This window comes from Phoenix dactylifera, chromosome 4 (assembly GCF_051530095.1).
Source record: "Phoenix dactylifera cultivar Ajwa chromosome 4, Ajwa_hap1_PhDact_Kaust_v1.1, whole genome shotgun sequence".
Classification (NCBI taxonomy): domain Eukaryota; kingdom Viridiplantae; phylum Streptophyta; class Magnoliopsida; order Arecales; family Arecaceae; genus Phoenix; species Phoenix dactylifera.
In genome coordinates this window covers 50259175-50278920 of record NC_143193.1, presented here as the reverse complement: position 1 = coordinate 50278920, position 19746 = coordinate 50259175, and the positions used below count along the sequence as shown (strand labels likewise).

The following is a 19746-nucleotide window of genomic DNA, read 5'->3' as shown; positions in this document are numbered from 1 at the left end:
GTGATTCTCTGTTCTAGCACATTGCATGTATACTTGGTCATGTACCTCCATTATCATATACTCTACTGCTCGGCTTGTGGGTCATAATGTTGACTCTCTTGCTTTTGTCTTTTTGCTGGGTTTAGTGTTTAGTGTTGTTTTGCCGAATTTAGCTGTTACTAAGGTTCTTATATCATGATAGAATAAGCCATCTTCTTTTCTGAGAGTGTAAATGGTGCAGAGAGAGCACCAAAGAAACTTTATTAAAAATCATAAAGAGGAAATGTTGAAGAAGCCATCTTCTTATATGTCTGCCACTCATGAAACTCAATTTTTTTTTTGAATTTATTTCTAGCTATTCTATTGGTGATATTGATTGAATATACATTGGTTGAGAAACCAGCTTTTATCTTAGCAGTCTTATTTTCTTTAATGCTGAATAATACTATGTTTTATGGTATTTTTTATATTTACTATCAATTTACATGTGCCCATGACTACTGGTCTTTAGCTCTATACTTCTTTTGCTCATATGTCAATTGCAAACTCCTTAGATTTTTATTCACACATTCTCTCAAATTTTTAATTTATTTACATGTGATCATAAACTCTAGCATTCTGCCCGACGCCATCAAAACATACCCAAGAACCATCTATTGTTGGTTTCAGCTTACTGTTTCAGTTTGATGGAGAAAAACCAAAAGTGTCAGTCAAAAATAAAATATATTAGCTGAAAATGTTGAAACAAGATGTGCGAAGAAAGGAACAAGGAAATATACAAGCCTCTTGGCTTGAAGTGGACACCTTTGCATCTATGTTACAAAAAGCATTACATATTGATTGGAGAAAACTAAGCATCCAAATCAAGATTCGCCGTCTCAGTATCGGATCCCGTATTAGTATCATTTTATTACAGTATCGATATGTGGTACGGTATGAGACGGCAAGACGTACCAAGTATTGATACCGTACATGATTGCATACTAATTTAGTACCGATACTGTACGGTGTGCTCGGTATGGTACAGTATATCTAGTACAGTATGGTACTGACCGGTATAGAAACCTTGATCAAAATCTTCACCTCCATTGCCTATCAAAATATTGAACAAATAATAAATAAATTCTCCGGATAATCATAAACCTTGATTGTTATATGCTATGAGCCTACGCAACAAACTGGAATGTTATAAAAAAATTTCATCTCTATACTCAATATAAATTTATTGTCAAAGAAATGGACATAGATTCCTTATTCAACTTTCTTAATCTGGGTTGAATAAGTTATGTTTGGTTGTGTTTTGGAGAATTCTTAATCTTTAAGATTTTGGGAGTATCTTTCAAGGAGCTTAGAGCAGAAGAGGGTAATAGAAACTAAACCCAGATGTCAGTTTATGGTTGTCTGTTATTCTTATGCTGGAAATGTCTATTCAACCAATTGTAACTGTTCTCACATGCTTGCTTAGCAATTACTCCTTTCTTAGTGATCTAAATAGACTAAATGAACAAAAATTTTCTTCTCGAAGTAGAATGTTTTGATCTAAATGATTCAATCCTATCTTTGGTACCTGTCCTATCCAATTACATTTGTGTAACCTTTTGGATTTTCATTTGTCATCTTGACTAGATAAATCCAAAATTATAGTGTAAGAATGAATTTAACTTCGAAAATTTCTAAGAACTAATCAGTGATGCAAGATAATCTTATCACTAGGTAGTGATTGAGAATGACTTAAATTTCTACTCGAGATCAAATCAGGCAAAATGTTACTAGCCTGAATTGAAATCGAGTGCCAGGTGAGTAGTGCTTTCAAAGACATAGGGAGCAAGATTGACGAAGAAACATAAGTATAAAATACAATAAAGTAATAGAAAATGAAAAGCATAATTCATTGCAAAGTTTCAAGAAAAAGAAAAAAAGCCTAACTACATCTCTCAAAATAAATAAATAATAGAAGTGTTTGAAAAGTTTCAACAAAATAAGATTGGATTTGGTACAAGGTTGTCAAAAGCAAAATCTGCCCTAAGGGCAATAGGACCCTTATATCGCTTGAGATGCTAAGCGCCAATAAGGGGCCCTCCTGAAGAAAGCGAGGTGCTATTTAAAAAGTTTGATAAATATATTTAAAAAAAATATTGTATGTATCTGGAGATGATACAAGGGTTATAAAATTAGTTATTCAAGTTCTATTATCAAACATCATAATTATCTTGTACATCAGATGTCATGTTTCACATCTTTCAAAATATCATATTGAAATATCACTTTCTAGGTCATGTTTTTAAACAAAAGTTAGTAAAAATAAATGACCAGGCATCCTTTATTAGCATCAAAATTCAAACATGAGAACAAAACACCACTTCCCAAAACATGTTTGAAGCTTCTAAACAAAACATAACACAAGAAGAATTATTTAACATCCTAGAGGAGCTCTTTATAAGGACTCCGGTAAACCTCAAAATAAAGCTAATAGAGCTCTAACAGAATGGGCAAGAAAAAGATAGGAAGAATACTGTTGGACATTGGAGAGACACTTGCCAAACACCTCCTGCTTTATCCCGCTTAGGGGTTACCTTAGTAAATTTTTCTCGCTTGGGGACTTTTGAAGCTCTCGAGGGCATTCTTGCTTCACTTGAGCACCTAGGTGAGAGTGCTCGAAGTGCCTTTGACAACACTGGTTTGATAGATATATTAGTAGAATGGGTGCTGATGGATAAAATATCGAAAACACAAAGAAGCAAGATCAGGAGTTGGAACAAGATCCAGTGCAAGTGAGGCACCCAATGTTTTGGCTACTCTCTCTTCTCTCTCAAGAAAGGGAGGGACACGCACTGGCACTGTAATTAGCTAGGCTCAGATTTTTGGAAAGTGCACCACCAAAAAATCAAACCTAAAACCTTTGGTTGCTAAGCAAAGGGGTGTGACTGCTGGAGCAAGCTCCAATTCACCCAATGTTTTAGCTACTTCAATTAAGAAATTTTGAAGTTTATCTCGAAATCTGAGTTATACTCCATAACCTAGCCCATCCTGATGGGATAGGACTTGGTTGTTGTTGATGCCATAACCTCAAGTCTGAGTTTTGTTAATGTGAGTGAAATTGCATATGCAAGGGAGGTATACATAGCTCATTTTTTCTGTACTTTCGTACATCAATAGATTGCATGGAAACCAAAACAGCTTAAGTTTATTCTTCTATTTGAACAAGACAAACTTGTATGCCTCGCATGTTTTGGACTTGGCTTTGTACTTTATTAGAAGGAGTTAGATCAAGAATACTTAGAAGTTCTGCCTCAATTCCATCGCCATTTTCTGCAATTGTTTAGCCTCTACGTATTGGATGGGCTGTTTATCATCGTTCCTCGTGGAGGTGCAACTGAACCGAGCCGAATCGAGTAGCTAGAGGCTCAAACTCGACTCAATTCAAAATTCTTGGGCTTGAAACTCGACTCGAGGTCGATCGAACCTCAATATCCAAGCTTGAACTTGACTTAACCCGAAAAAAAGTAATACTCGAGATTGACTCGACTCGACTCGAATATCAATCGAGCCATACTCGAGCCCAAGTTTGAACTCAAATTCAAGCCTTGATCATAATCAAAACATGCGGTTAAAAGAAAGTATAACATAATATTATATTTAAAATATTACATTAATGATATTTATTATAAATAAAATATAATATCTTCAAAAATATATGTATTCGACTAGGCTTGTGAGCTATTAAGCCGAGTATTTTGCTACTCGAGCTCGGTAATAGTCGAGTCTAGGTGAGCTTGGATCTAAGCCAAGCTCGAGCAGCTTGTGAGCTGCTCGGCTCATTTGCACCTCTAGTTCTCCGGTGCTTTCTTGACAAGCATCTCTATTTGCTTACTGCCGATATTATAGATGGAGATTCCTTGAGTGGAATCTTTAATCTCCACATTATATTAATTCAACAAACATCCTCTGACTTACGTCATCATTTTTTCTCGGTGTTTGATGCTGTATTTTTCTGTTAGAATCCCTAAAAATCTTGTCACCTTGCATAAGTGGTGCAGATCTATATATGGATTGGATGCAACTCCGCAAGGTTTCGGCATTTATATGCTGCTGCAACTGCTAGACCGTCAGCTACGTACTCTTATGATACTATTGTAGTTGTTTTCTCTTCAAATATCCGGCGTTTATTCTGATAAATGAGATTTGGCAGAACAATGAAGTGGGTGTTCTTTGATTGGGGGCAGTTCTGACAACACTGGGTCCGGCATTGCTCATCATTTAAGTATAATTACAGCTATATAATGTTGCTTTAGATGTTCTTTTGTTGACATGGTGACTGATGATTTGATGCTTTCTGCCAGTACCGAGGACTGATCTTAGCATAGTTCTGGCATGCAATATACCAACGGACAGCCCCATGCTTGAGGTAATCTTTGATCCCGTTCTCTCACAACAATACATAGGCACTTGAGCATCCACTTTTTGTAATATTTGGAGATTTCACCTTTTCTCTTACTTTTATTGGGGTGATGACAATTGCTGAATGCGTCTGTCCTAATGTATGCGTTCGTTGACTATAGATAACTGTACGTATAAGCACTTCTTTGATGAGCGATACTAGTGATCCAGGCAACTGCAGAGAGGAAACTGGTGGAGAAATTGAGGAGTCTGGGTTACATATGACATCAACCTGAATAAATGCCTGTTACTTTGGCCTGACCTTGATAATTATAGTTTATGAAGTAAAAAAATATTTCTTAGTTTTCTTTACCATGTTTTTTCCTGTTTCTTCCATGAAACTTTAGCGCTACTAATAGGTTAGCTACAATATACTAAAACTAAGCACCTTGATTACATAAGATGGTTAAGGATTTTGTAAATTTGATAGCTGGTCTGAAGTCTGAACTGGTTCAGCCATCGGCAATTTTGCCATGACAACCTGATGGTAGTTACGTGGAAGAAAAGGTTTTGACTGGTAGAATGAGAATAGATATAGCTTCTGTTTTCTTCTTTCATGAATTGCTCTTGCAGAGCATCGAGTTTCAATGGCGTGCTCATCTTGTTATGGTAAACCTTTGGTGAACTGTTAAGGCTGCCAGAATGGTTATATCTATTATATATGCATCTATTTTATATATATATATATATATATATATATATATATATATATATATATATATATATATATATATATATATATATAGTGGAGGTTTAGCTTGTGCAGAGCTCTTCATCCCTTGTATGAACAATTCATCCCTTGCATGAACAAGGGTTTTAATATGCTCGATCATCATTATAATAATATAATAATAAAAATAAATAAAAATAAATAAGTATATACCTTATATAATAATATGATAATTATAATAAAATTAATAAGAATAACATATTATTCTAATAAAATTAGATTAGAATAAATTAAAATTTAATATAAAATATTAATTTATTTATAAATTGATATTTTATATATGTATTTTAAAATTTATTGCTTAAGAAGCAACAGATATAAATGACATTGGTATTGATGTGCCAGCGAGTATTAATAATGAGAGTTTCTTCAAGAAGGCTTTAAAGTACTCTATTCCCAATAATATTGGTCTTATAACATCAATATGTAGGATGGAAGTTTCTGAAAAATTAGTCTATTGAAGCTTTCTTTTTTATTGGAATTTTGTATTTCAAGAATACTTGGAGAAAGGGGAAAAAATGATATTCTGTGTATCGCCCTGATGATATGCTAGTTGACTGCTATTTCTCAGAACTACACGGAATTGAGTTTGTCAGGAGTTTTACCAGAATGACCGCTATTTCTTATTATAGTGAAAAAGTTGTCCAAGTCACTATCGACTGAATATATAATCATTCTTTAAATGTTGATTAAATTTCCAGCTAGTGCAAATTTGAATTCAAAAAGTACGAGTTTATTCAGTAATCAGCATGAAAGCTAAATGACGGTATATATTCCATCATTATAAAGGAATAAGAGCCAAGATAACAGCTGCTAAACAAATACCAGCTAGTAATACACACTACAGTGTTTATTGTTTGTTTTTTTTTCAGATTAAGGGCCGTTACTATTGTTAAAACTACACCATGTCCATAAATGGTCCAAGATTAATGGTTCAAGATGCTAAAAATCAAAGTTTGGAATTTTCCGTATATGCGAAGAATTATATGCTGTTACCAATTAGTGCCGAATTATTGAACAAGGCAATGTCGAATCTTTTGGTGGCAAGCACAAAAGGCTACGCTTCATTAAAAAAGGCTAAACGTTTCGGCCCACCCATGTCTTATCACTTCATACTCCGGAATCTGGATTGGTTCTAATCGCAATCCCAAATGCAATCCTCCAGAAACGCCGTGTCCTTTTCGCTTCCAACACCAATGTAATCCTGTCTTTTCTGACCATCAAACGCTTGTCCTCCAAACCCCAGGAGATGCCTCCAGCGTCCATTTTTTTTCCAGCATCAAATGGTCGGATGTCGTTGGATCTGCGCAGGATCCCGACCGTAGGCTTCCAATCCACTACTTCCCATTTAAGATTAGCCATGACGTGGTATCGCTATCAGAAGCCGACGCCGGTCTTCCCGTGTCTCCGATGGAATTCGGAACACGGTAGGTTCCTCCTGTCAGTTTCTAAAAAAGAACAGCACTGAAGTATCCTTCTCTCCTACCAAGCCTCTCTCTCTCACACACCTCCTCTTTCGTTTCTCTATAGGTGAGTTCTCGTAGCCACAATGGCTATCTGGTTCCTGAGGTCGAGGTTAGCCCATCATCTTGGACAAAGGATTGGTTCTTTGGATGCTCTGAAACTGAGCTCTTGGGCTTCATCTCTGCACCCATGGATTCCTCCTTCCCTGGATAGCAGCGATGATAGATACGCTTCGAAGTTTCTGAGGAATCCAATGGATCTTTATGCAGCTCGGCGTTTCAGGTCGGCGAAAGCTCAAGAGAGTGTGCCGGTGGTGACTGATGGCAGTAATCAGGTAGAACTCCTTGACTTCCTCCTATTGATTCTTTTGGGTATCGCATTTGCTGAAGATTCTTTTTGCTTTTAGTTGAAAGGAATTGTTGTTTATTTTCCTTGCATACGCATACGCAAACACTTTGATATGTTGAAGCCATCCGAATCCGGATCGGGTGTAGATTCCCTCTTTTTTTTTTTTTTATTTGAGAGGATACCCAAATTTGGAATCAAGTTTAAGATAATTCTTATGTTTGAATTAAATAGTTGATATGAGAACAGCTTTAAGCAGTTGCTTGCTTTCTCGAATGCTTTGCATTCATCTCATCTTTTGCAATTAGTAGCATGCTTTGCTTGATTTCATACCTCTTTTTAGTTGTGACTCGTGATGGATTTTAATCAATATGTGATTAGGTACGTTCTTATATTTTAGTAGTTTAAGAAATACCAGAACCAAGATTTCCAATACCAATTTTGGTTCTTGACACCCATTCTCGATAGGCAGAGAGATTGATTCCCTATCGGTATGAATCAGCTGATACAGAAAACCAGGATGACTCACGAAAACGCAAGAAACATGCAAGCTCTGAGAAATCTTTGCTGAATGTCGTTTGTTCCAGGCCATTCTTGGCGTTTTCCTCTCTCTTTTTTTTTAATGATCGGAATGCGTGTGGAGTTCCATGTGAACTACCTGCAGTGTGCCTGTTAACACTGGGTACTCTTCTGTATGACAGCCTAGGATAGAGAGGATCCATCTTACCTTAGAATCCGTGAGCTCTGTTAGTTGTTACATTAAGTTTTTCTTTTACTTCATTTCGGTTTTTAAATCAGAGGTACCCAAGGTTTATCTCGGCTTCTATTCTAGTAAAAAGAAAGGATTTTTTTTTTCCAGAGATCTCGGGCGATATTTTATGACTAAAATATTAAATTTTTGATCAATTTTTAACAGAAAAGTCAGATAGGCAGTGAGACGTTTTTCCGGCATGGAAAAATTATTCGGACTCTGAAGGATGATGCAGCTAAGATGCTATTAAAAATTTTCCTAAATTTTCTTTGTTTTAAAGTTTTAAACTTCATCTTGAAAACGAACAAAAAAATACCAATGGCACACGTGCTGAAGTTTCCACCTACAAGCTTTTAGTGACACCCACTTCTGGCGTGGAGCTCTATCAGAATCGTACGAGCGATTTTTTTAATGTTATTTATGTCCATCTCTATCCTTACGTACGCGAAGTCCCTTCCTTTCTCCCGCATGTCTATCACTCGTCGATATGTAACTATCGGCCACCAAACGAAAGCAATCAAAGAACAGCGCCAAAGCCAGAAGCCATCCTCTCCTCGTTTCTCCCTCGCCTCCTTGGTCTCTTCTCTCTTACACACTTCACAATGGCTTTGTCGCTCGCGAGATCAAGATTAGCCCATCATCTTGGGCAGAAGATGGCTTCTTTGGTTTCGTCTCTCCAACTCTGGAATCCGCTGCCTTTGGAACTGGTTGGTGGGTTTTCGAGCAATCCGATAAATGGTTGCTTGGATCGTCGTTTCGCATCGATCAAGGCCGAGAGTGCGGCGGCTGTGGATGATCACCGCTGCTATCAGGTTTTTTTTTTTCTTTTTTTATTTTTATGTTTAAAGACTCTGTTTTCGATTCAGTTGATTAGTTTAGTTTGGGAAGGAATAGAAGGTACGGAGAATCCATGAGAGATTCTGCCGTGATTTTGGTTAAGAGGAAGTCTTCTTTGTTTTTCTATAGTTGAGTGGATTATCGTATCCCCTGCTGTCTCTCTAAACACGAGTTTGATGATACTAATTTCCTTGATGACACATTGGCTTCTATATTTGAAATTGTGCTTCTACATTTGAAATTGTGCTTCTTTTCTTTGTTTTTTCGGAAAATTTTCCTTTGTTTAAGGTAGATTAGTATGAGATCAGACTGTAACTGGAACGAGACTTTTGCTGACATAAGCCGACTGTTTGCTAGCTTTTTAGAAAGAGAGATATGTGGGACTTTTGAAGTCTGTGAAATGATAAATTATGTTGGAATTTAATTGATGGCATCTTATTTATCTACATCTTTGAGCAACGAGACTTGCATTATTTGTGCCTGTTTAGTATTTTTTCTTCCCTTTGAATTGATCGTAGGGTAGAGCTGAAAACAGATCGAATATGGATTGGATATTGATATATTTATATTTATATCTATATTTTTCGACGAATACGGATATGGATAAGAATATTAAACGGATATAAAAATTAATTTCCATATTTGTCTTAACGGATACGGATACAAATCGGATATTAAGCATATCTATATCTGTTATAAACAAATATGGATACGAATCGGATATTAAACATATCCACATTTTTTATCCGAATACGATCGGATACTTTTTCAAACATTAATCAAATTTGAACAAAATTCAACGAAGAAAACTAGTAATAAAGAATGATCATAAAGATAAGATTCAATTTAAAAAATATATAATTGTAGCGACTATTTATCAATAATAAAAACCAACAATTTTATAAAGGATACCCCGCTCAAGGTTGCTCGTCACCGAAGTAGACAGGATCTATGGCCACTCTAAGGCATCTCGCAACTGTTATCGGTTGCAATCATCAAATGAAAACTAAAAAATAAATGGGACCTTTGAAACTCTAGTTGCCTGAAGACGACGAAGAAAAAAGATTAACGAAATCGATAAACGAGAGTGCAGGATAATTCAAAAAAAATTATTTGAATCAAGCATTCTGTATTCAGGTTACTGTCTTAAGTGATGATCATCCGATATTTGGGTTTCTTTTAGTTTAGATTTGGTTAATCACCTGGTCTTTTGATTTAACTTAAACTTTTGTTTTTCACTTACGAATATCCGGATTTGGGTCCAAATCTAGAAAAATTAGGTGTATCCGCATCCGTATCTATATCTGTATCTGGAAGATTTTTAAATTGACTATCTGAATCCGTATCCAGATCCGATCGGACTAAAAAAATAGTATCCAAATCCGACCTGAATCAGATACGAAAACGGATAGGGTCGGATATAATCCAATTTGCTTTAAGCCCTATTGTGGGGTGGGGGGCTCCCTTCAAACCCTTTAGAATTCTTTTCTAACATAATCCTGAAAATGGTATAATTAAAGACTAGGCATGACTTATGATTTTTTTTTACCATTGTTATCATGACAGGTCATGGATTTTCCTGGTGGAAAGGTTATGTTTGTTCCTGAACTTAGATTCCTAGCCGAGTCTCCAGGAGAGCGAATCAGCTGCTACCGTATTCTTGATGATGATGGAAAGACAATCTCTGGCAGCAGTTTCCAAGAGGTAGCCATTCTTAAATTAGATGAACAGTTTCTAAAATCTACTGCATTCTTTAGTTAAGCTTCCTTCTCACAAGGCCTAAGCTTTATATAGAATAGTTAAGTTTTCTGCAAGAAGATAAGTCTGTAAGATAAAGTTGTTTTCCTTTCGCTTTACCCATTATTAAATCCTTGCCAATAAATATTTATCTTGCTCATCAGGTCAGCAAGGAAATTGCTCTGAAAATGTACAGTGACATGGTCACCCTACAAATTATGGATACTATATTCTATGAAGCTCAGAGGCAAGGAAGAATCTCCTTCTATCTTACCACGATCGGAGAAGAAGCCATAAATATTGCATCAGCTGCTGCCCTCACGATCGATGATATTGTCTTTCCACAGGTATAAAGGCACAAGGAAAAAGAGTTGTATTCATCTATTGCTCCTGTCTATGCTTTGTTCTCCCACCTGATCTCCATGGATAAATTTGCACCTAATTTAGTACAGGGAACCTGGTGTCCTTCTATGGCGTGGCTTCACCTTGCAAGAATTTGCAAACCAGTGCTTTGGCAACAAGTTAGATTACGGTAAAGGGCGACAGATGCCAATACATTATGGATCTAACCGGCTGAATTACTTCACGGTGTCGTCACCAATAGCGTAGGGAGCCATTTCCTGACAACTTTAACAAATTCAGTAAACAAATGACATCAGTATTTTTATTCCCCGCTGACGTCTATTTTTTCTCAGTACGCAGGTACCTCATGCTGTTGGAGCTGCTTATTCCCTTAAGATGGACAAGAAACATGCTTGTGCTGTCACTTATTTTGGAGATGGTGGCACTAGCGAGGTCTATAAGCAACTTGTTCTCACTTTAGCTTCAATCATTGATACCTCCTTATGCTATGGTTTGATTTTTTTGATTGCATCTAATGTGGCAGGGAGATTTCCATGCTGCATTAAATTTTGCTGCTGTAATGGAGGTCCCAGTCATCTTCTTCTGCCGTAACAATGGTTGGGCCATCAGTACTCCTACAGCAGAACAGTTTCGAAGTACTGAAGCTTTCATTTTGAACTTGCTTTGCACTTAGTGGAGTTCCACGTAGAATTACAGAGCTTTTGTTCCCTCTTCTTCATTGGACTGCAGGTGATGGTGCTGTGATTCGTGGTCAAGCATATGGTATTCGGAGTATCCGTGTAGATGGGAATGATGCTCTTGCTGTTTATAGTGCAGTCCATGCAGCCCGTGAGATGGCCATAAGGGAAAGCAGGCCTATTTTAGTTGAGGTGCAGATTTTTGTTATCTAAGCTATCATGTGAAGTAACAATATAAGTTAACCTTGCCATTCTGCTCATTTGAAATGCCTAGGCACTTACGTATAGAGTGGGACATCACTCCACATCAGATGACTCCACCAAGTACCGACCTGTCGATGAGATCGAACACTGGAGAACAGCACGAGATCCTGTCTCCAGGTATCGAAAATGGATTGAAAGAAATGGCTGGTGGTGTGATGATGCTGAATCTGAACTTAGAAGCAATGTCAGGAAGGAGGTAGGTTTTTGACAAGTTAATGCCCAAAGGCATTTTGGGCACCTCATTTTCTAGGCCTATTAGTATTTTGTGATATCTTCAACAAATGCAACTTTTGTGCAGCTATTGCATGCGGTTCAGGTTGCAGAAAGAATGGATAAACCACCTCTTGCTGAGCTATTCACAGATGTTTATGATCAAGTTCCTTCCAACCTTCGTGAGCAAGAAAGGTTGCTTACAGAATTGATCAAGCAGCACCCTGGAGACTACCCACCTGAAGTGCCTGTTTAGACAAGTTGCCGTTCAGCTGACAAACTCCGCCTGTTACAATTATGAATTGCATCATTATACCTTTTTCATGAAAATTGTAATAACCAAGCCCTGCATTTAGCTTGAGTGACATTGAGGAACCAAACTTCTGCATCTGAGGAGGGGATTGCATGGAAGCATAAATAAGAAGTCCATGTTCTTAATGCATTGAAATGGTGCTGCAACCCTCCCAGTCCTTAATTTTTCCCTGTTACTTATGGGGATGATTGGTCGAGGTAATTAGATAACTCATGCTGGGTTCTTCCCAAGCCCTCACACTTCTTCCCTCCCCTGGTTTTGGGCAGGGAGATGGTGTCATTTTTTCCACCAATATCTTTTTTTACCTCACCGATTCCTTCAAGGCCCTTTTTCTTTCAAGTAATGAGTGCCTATCGCCTTTTAGCTTGATGTAACAATTGATGTACCCGGTTTCTGGTCCTTGAGGCCATTAGTGCAAGGCCTGTGATACGATGACTCACAAACAATCCATGGTGGCTTTTTGATGGTATGCATTCTGCTCATGGTCCACAAGGTCTCAAGTTTGAATCGCAGCGGCGACGATTAAATTGTGGACCGGAGCTCACTACTTTGGCCACTGCTTGGACTTGTGATGTAGGACCGCTCTTGAACCGCTAGTAGCCGGGGTGGTGCTGGGTGTGACGTACTCACACGTGGGACTCGAGCCAGAGCTCAGAAGAGTAGCTGAGCCGGGCCCACGGGTGGAGAGGGTATGCGTAAAACCGGTCAGGGTGCCCAACACACGGCCATTTCTGCCCGCATCGAACATTCTCCTGGCGGGGCGGAAGCCCAGTGGGGGCTGCTATACGGGAGTGGGCTTGTCCCTTCCTCCCCCCTACCCCCTTTGTACTAGCACAAAAAAAAAAAAAAGAGAAAGAAATAAAGAAAGACAGGAAGAAAAAACCCACCATCAGGAAGCAACCACTTCCCCGAGCTGAGCAACTTCTTTAGATCAACATACTAACAATGTTTCTGGTGGGCGATCTGTGTGCATCGTGGTGCTTCTGAAGATATTCATTACCTATTCGTGGCTTGCCAAACTAGCTATGGTTATTTGATGATAAGAAACTAATACACGATAACCTAACCCACCATTCACTTCGAGTTGGCATGCTCGGTTAGATCAGAGAAAAAAAATTGAATCAAGAATTTAACAAGTGTGCAGAGATCAAGGTAGTGGTTCTAATGTTTTTACAGCTAATTGATGGAATAGAATTTCACCCATGCGATGTAATCTCCGATTCAGTGATGCGATAATACATGCCAGAAAGCTTCTTCAACTAAGGATAGTAATGCTTCGCATCCTGAAAGTAGAAAATACATTTAAGAGCAGTTTTCAACTCTCAAGTTACAAACAAACAGTAGGCAAATTCAACTTCCGCTGAAATGAAATTATTGCCGGTGCCGGAGATATCAGCGTAATTTATCGCCATACCAGGAAGAATTCAATCCAAATTTCAGAAAGCAATTAGAGGCATGAAGTGGCAGACATAACAGCCAGATGTAGCTACATATATTGGCTACAAGAGGGAAGCAGATTGAGATTTCTCTTTCACAGCATCTTGTACTGCTTTGAGCAGTGCTGGCATTAGCTTCTTATTTGTGACGATGATGCCTGTATCGAGATCAAGGTACCTCCCCTTGGAAAAATCCAAATTATTTCCTGCTGCATCAGTCGCCACACCACCAGCTTCTGTAAACCATTAGGAAACAGTGTCAGATCTGAAGAGATATTGAATAATTCGTTTTCAAGTATCTACAATTCTGCAGCATAAGCAAGCCACCAGAACTCCATTTAAGTTGAAAAAGCATGCGAATAAAAGGTTTGATGGTTTGTACCCATGACGACAATATAACCAGCTGCATGGTCCCATATCTTCTCACGATAGCCTTCATGTGGGAAACGTAAATATATGGCACCATCTCCTCGGGCTAGAGCACCATATTTTGCCTGGCTATCAATTCTAACTGGTGGTGCTCGGACACCAAGTTTCTAAAAGCAACATCATAATGAAATTATACTTGATCTCTAAGAATTTGTAGTTAGGAAAGAGTACTAGTATGTAATACCTCTGCTATTACACTAGATAAATCATGCATGGAATGTGCTGCTTCAAATGATTCAAAGAATGATGCATCCTCTGAATTTTCAATGGCACTCACATGTATCTGAAGGGAAGTCAATAAAAGTCATACGGTGATAAAATGTTTGCAGCAAGTTAAATAAAAAACGAAGGCAATAAAGAACATTAACCTTTGTTGGTGAAGAGCCATTCAGTGACTGCATGAAAGCACCATCACCAATTTTAGCAGAAAAAAGACAACCAACTTGCTTTTGCAAAGAGTGTTCATCTGGAATTGCAATTGAAGTTAGAGGAAGATTTGGACATGCCAAGACACCCAACACTACTCTTCCTCCATCAAGCAGTGCCAAAGCAATTGCATACTGATCTCCTCTGAGGAACCTGAATCAAAATTCATGTATGTGAAGGTGTGTTGGCATGAAAGAACTAGAAGTGAAAATTCCAAGTCATCCTATATATCCAAGATGCAGAAAAGTAAATAGCAGTCAACTCTGACAAGTATTAAGGTGGCCCTTCATTCACTGTTTTATTGAACAGAGAGATACTAACAGCAACTGGCATAGAATTTTGCATTTGGACAGTACGCCTAATGAACATGTTTCAACAGCATTTACAGCTTGGGTTAGTACCATGTTTTGTGGCTCGGGAATAAATTGTTGTAGAACTTATAACGTACCAGAACTTTCTCACCTACATACACCTATTCCATTATTGTTTGATCCTATCAGCATATTTTTCTTAGCAATTTCCTAGCATCTCTCAAGTCAGTCCGCCAGCATTTCTGGTAATCATTCAACATTGCTGTTTGTTGTATGTGTAGGTGTTCTTATGGTACTTGGAATGATGTTTGTTTCAAAAACAAAGAGAACATAGTATCAGTCAGATTAAATGATAATACGGTAAAACTCAGTATGCTGCTATATTTACAAAATTAATTGGAGCCTGGATAATTGGTTTCACTTGAGTTTTAAAAAGTAATCATTGTCAATGACAATTTCATTCCCATTAGATTAGGTTCTCACTAAAACATATCATATCTCAATGACAATTTCTGCAGTATATCATATTTATATCCTTCTTTCCTTGTGGGATAGATTTGGTCTTTAACTTTTTACCATTGCTGCTTGATTTTGGATATGAGAGAGAGAGAGAGAGAGAGAGAGGGAGGGAGGGGGAGAGAGGAGGTGATCTATCAAGTCTTCACATTAGCCAGTGGGGTCAGAGGGGAAAAGGATCAGGTGAATCAACTTACACTCAATCTCGTATGGAAATATTTTCTCATACTATTCACAATTCCTCTCTTAAATATATTTTCTTCTTAATCTATAAAAAATGATATTAATCATGGAATCACATTTTAACAATTAACCAATCCCAATGCAGAATAATGCTGAAGCTAAGGATAGACACACACACACACACATATATATATATAAAAGGAGTACTCCAACAGCTTTACAGAAGAAGCATAGAACCCATGCATGTTAAACTGCTACTAGCCCCCTTAGGAGTGCATATATCAGTGTCAGCAAAAATAAACAATCAAATGAATATAGCATGCAGTTATTTGAACCTGTATTCATCAATTTCACCTAATATATAGAGATCATGATAATGCATGTGCCAATGTGTAGATTACTGATCCACAAATATAAACATGAATGCATCCAATATGTGCTCAGTCAAAAACCAACAAATCGTAAAGCCAAAGGAGAAAGAGAACATAAAAAAATCCTTGTTGTGTAGCAATATATGGAACAACCATAAATAGATGTATGCACAGAACCAGATCTAAACTCAACCCACAACAGAGCAATCATAAACATAAAAGATGGACATGCAAATATTTGAATGTTAATTAAAGTCATATTCTTAATTTCAAAATAATGTCACCATAGTTTTAGTTATTCATGGCAGCCAATCAACTTTATATTAATTTTTACAGAGGGATTATATTAATACTTATCAATCAATACATGAACTCAAAAAAGGAAAAAAACATTGCATCCTACTTACATAGTCAAATGCTATATATAATTAGAATCCTAAATTTCAAGCTTAAATTACCATGCTCACCCTTTAGTGCCATCTATAGGGTCCAAAACCCAATGTCTGCCATTAGGGCCTCCTTCAGATTTGCCACTATCAATGGCAACAAGCACATCTTCCTCAGATAAAGTAATATTATATGTACCATCAATAGAAAGAGTGTTGTTAACAAGCTCAGTAATGCGTCTTAGTGTTTCTTGAGCACCATCCTTACGTAGATCGCCTGAATCCTACACGAGTATGTCATTATACCTCTCAGGTAATTTTCATAATTAATTCATGACAAACTTTGGAATCTAAAGTCAAGTTCATGCACCTCCTCAGCCACTAAAGAAAAGGATTCAGAGGGAAGTTCTGTCTTCAAAACAAGGCTGACTAGTGCTTGTGAACCTGCAAATTAAGAGAAGTATATTGCTAGATAATTGTAGTAAGCTGAACATTTCATGTGTTAAGAAGCTATAAAAGTATTAAAGCTAAACATCACCCCCTTCCTCTCTTCATCCTCCGGTTCCCAGCTCATCTGCCTAGTGGGCATACATATTTCTACAATATCGCGAAAAATACAAGACACGTGACAAAAGAGAAGAAACAAAAGAAAGGGAAAGGAGAAACGTAGAGGCTGTGAGTTGGATTATTATCATATGATCATTACAGGGCACAATAGGTTCTCTAATCTCTTAATTCTGACATATTTTTACAAAACCAACTTCATCCTATTGTTTACTGACTTTACTAAGAATTGATAGCTTACTTTATGAGTAACAAATATGAATCCATCACAGATTCCCAGTTAGCATTCTCCAGACATCTCTCTATAATATTAGAATGTACTACATCAATGCTATATATCTAGAATTTCTTTGTTAGACACGCTTAAATCTTTGTCGTTTTGTTTAATTAAAAAGAGAGAACCATATTCTTGGAAGTTTCAAATGCAGCAAATCAGCTGAACTAAGTTTGTCCAACTTGTAAATGATCTATGAATGTAGAACAACTGTCCTACTATTTGACTTCATATGAAAGTAAACCTTACCAAACTAAGCATATTGAAGATCATTAATCAGAAACAACACATAGATTATGAAGTGTCAGCTATGAAGCATAAGCAAAAGAAATTATAAAAGTGTGGAAGTGTACCATAATCTGCTACTGTAACAGGACTCTTATCAGATTTTGATTGGACATCTGATTGCACAAGTGCCTTTTGTACTGTCTGGAAAAGAAACAAAAAGAAACATTAATAATTTTGACTGTGAGGGGAGAGGGGGGGTAAAAAAAAAGAAAAGGACACATGTTTACATGTATTAACCAAGAATAAACATTAAATGGATTCCTTTCATGCATAAAGTATCCATCCCTCTCTTGACTGGCACAAAACTAAATACTATAATTATAGCAAGCCTTCAGCATGTATTCAGGAAAATTATAACCAAAAGAAGCAGCTAAGGAAAAGGAATTAGAGGTCATCCCATTTTAAAAACAGTTATTCTGAAACAGCTTTGTTCATCTTAATCTCTGAGATCTACCGCAATTTCAAATGATCTGAATTATAAATTGTACTGTTATGCAATCAGATGCAAGCATACAAACAAAACATGATTGGGTGAAACAGCATTCCATCAATCTTCAATTCCTGCTTTAATTAGTAAACCAAAAACTTAGCATATTCTGTATGCAAAAGTTGTTCGACACTGGTTTTCGATACTTACAATTTCAATGAAGTTATCCTGTACTCCAGTTTGGCAAAGAGTACTCCTACCAATCATCTGCTAATGATCACTTCAGTTCACCTGGGATGTGAAAGTCCGGGATTGGTACCGTATGCAGTGGGGTCGGTGGTGTCAGTCAGGCGCTGGCTGCACTCAGCCGGTAACTGACTTCAACAATCCCCAGTGAACTAAGTGGTGATCGGTAGAGGAAGATCTATAACTCTTCCTTTGCTAAAAAAAAATAAAGTAACATTTCAACTCTATAGCTAACTAAATCAAATGATCTCTAAGTTTGCATTTAAATTTTCTTAAAAAAAAACTACAAAGAATTTCATGAGCGTCATTTACATGCTTTAGTAGTCAAGCTCTAATCGGGTCAAAAAGAAGAGGGGCATCATCCCCATCAAAGTTCACATTGTGAATTGAAGGTGCCGCTGCACCTCTTGACACCATAACTTCCTCTCAGTCAGTAATCGAAGGAAACAAGGTATTAAAAATTCTCAAAGAGCAGTCTTGCTATACCTAAAGGCACCCAGTTACTTTCAAAAGTTCAGTTACAGTGTCTAAAATTAGGCATAAATCACGAAAGATAGATCAATAAAAATGGCACCACAGAAAAGTCACAGAAGACAAGTTAAAGAACAAATCAACATAAACCATATGCCATTTCAGAAAAAATTCTGAGTTTAACGGATCAAACAGCCCAAACAAGAGCAACTGAAAGATAAGGGGGAAAATGCACATTTGTATTCCAGATCTTGATCCTAGAATCAAAACAAGAGCTTTCCCACAGCACTCCTCTCCAAATCATCAACAAAAAAGGACCAGAAAAATCCCATCGGCAACGAATCCAAGCCTAAATATAGAAATAAAGGTTGGCCACAGTACCTGGCAGAGGCGAGCGGCGACAGAGGCGGCCTTCTTGGCGGCGGCGAGCTCCTTCTCGTAGGAGGCGGCGGAGGCCATGGAAGCCGCAGGAGATCGATGGAGGTTGTAGGAGAGAAAAGGAAAGAAGAGGCGACGAAGACGACAAGGAGGAGGAGAAGGGAAGAAGAGGAGGCGATGTGGGGGTTTCGGGAGCGAAGAGGAGAAGGCGGAGAGGCGAGGACAAGAGGGATTTTTTGTCGATAATAGAGCCGCCCTTGATGCCATCGGTCGGTGGTTGGTTTGAGAGCCTTAATTTTGCCACGGGCCACAACGATTGCCGCAGTTATGGCTCGTCGGAAAAGAAAAAAAAAATCTGAACTTATTCAAATTTCTTGTTTTTTTTTCTGAATTTTAATACGATGCAGTCAAATTTTCAAAATTTTACAATGGATATCCTAATTATTACTTAATATCATGTACGGTCAAAAAGCAGTTGCTAATGTAGCAAAAACTTTTAGAATTAACTATGTCAAAATTTTAGACCTGTGGGAATCTTCTATTTTTAATTTCAATTTAGTACAGCACATAATAGTATAAACCATTTTCGTCACGGTCATCATACAGAAGTTATATCCAGAGTATCAATCGTAAAAGTTTAAAAATTCGGTAACATGGTAGTACTAAATTAAAGTTTAAAATAAAAATAAAAATTTTAAAAAATTTAAAACCTTTAGCATGATTAACCTTTTTTTTTTTTTTTTCCGACAACTGCTAATTAAGATGTTGTGAGCGAAATTGAAGAATGTGAAGTCTAGGTTGTGGATTTCGAAGGATGAAGTCTGCATTTACCACGAAATTCGCAACATTTTGAATTAGAGAGGCATGTTTGTTGATCACCTATCTCCAGTTCAATCTTAACTTAGTAAGGATATTGATTTTGTTATCTTGCGT

The 19746-nt window shown here is 37.4% G+C and overlaps 2 protein-coding genes across 4 annotated transcripts; one reads left to right on the top strand and one right to left on the bottom strand.

Moving 5' to 3' along the window:
- Positions 1-4365: 4365 nt before the first annotated feature.
- LOC103720523 (thiamine diphosphate-binding fold (THDP-binding) superfamily protein) lies at positions 4366-12236 on the top strand. Of its 3 annotated transcripts, none has more exons than XM_089930259.1 (10): positions 4366-4384; positions 6880-6944; positions 10110-10247; positions 10445-10627; positions 10728-10885; positions 10976-11075; positions 11167-11278; positions 11373-11512; positions 11595-11780; positions 11883-12236. In XM_089930259.1, exons 3-10 carry the CDS (start codon positions 10113-10115, stop codon positions 12048-12050), a joined length of 1182 nt encoding a protein of 393 aa, XP_089786385.1. In that variant the 5' UTR covers positions 4366-4384; positions 6880-6944; positions 10110-10112; the 3' UTR covers positions 12051-12236. The 3 variants fall into 3 exon arrangements, with proteins under 3 accessions (XP_089786385.1, XP_026665586.1, XP_008808490.1); XM_026809785.3 differs by lacking the exon at positions 4366-4384 and adding an exon at positions 6435-6573 and having other exon boundaries at positions 6677-6944; XM_008810268.6 differs by lacking the exons at positions 4366-4384; positions 6880-6944 and adding an exon at positions 8162-8518.
- A 1038-nt stretch (positions 12237-13274) lies between these two features.
- On the bottom strand, positions 13275-19147 carry LOC103720532 (3'(2'),5'-bisphosphate nucleotidase 1-like). The gene is made up of 8 exons (XM_039133525.2): positions 18817-19147; positions 17357-17432; positions 16536-16609; positions 16247-16449; positions 14341-14551; positions 14157-14255; positions 13926-14079; positions 13275-13779 (listed from the first exon to the last, which is right to left on the bottom strand). Exons 1-8 carry the CDS (start codon positions 19078-19080, stop codon positions 13607-13609), a joined length of 1254 nt encoding a protein of 417 aa, XP_038989453.2. The 5' UTR covers positions 19081-19147; the 3' UTR covers positions 13275-13606.
- Between the last annotated feature and the right edge of the window lie 599 nt (positions 19148-19746).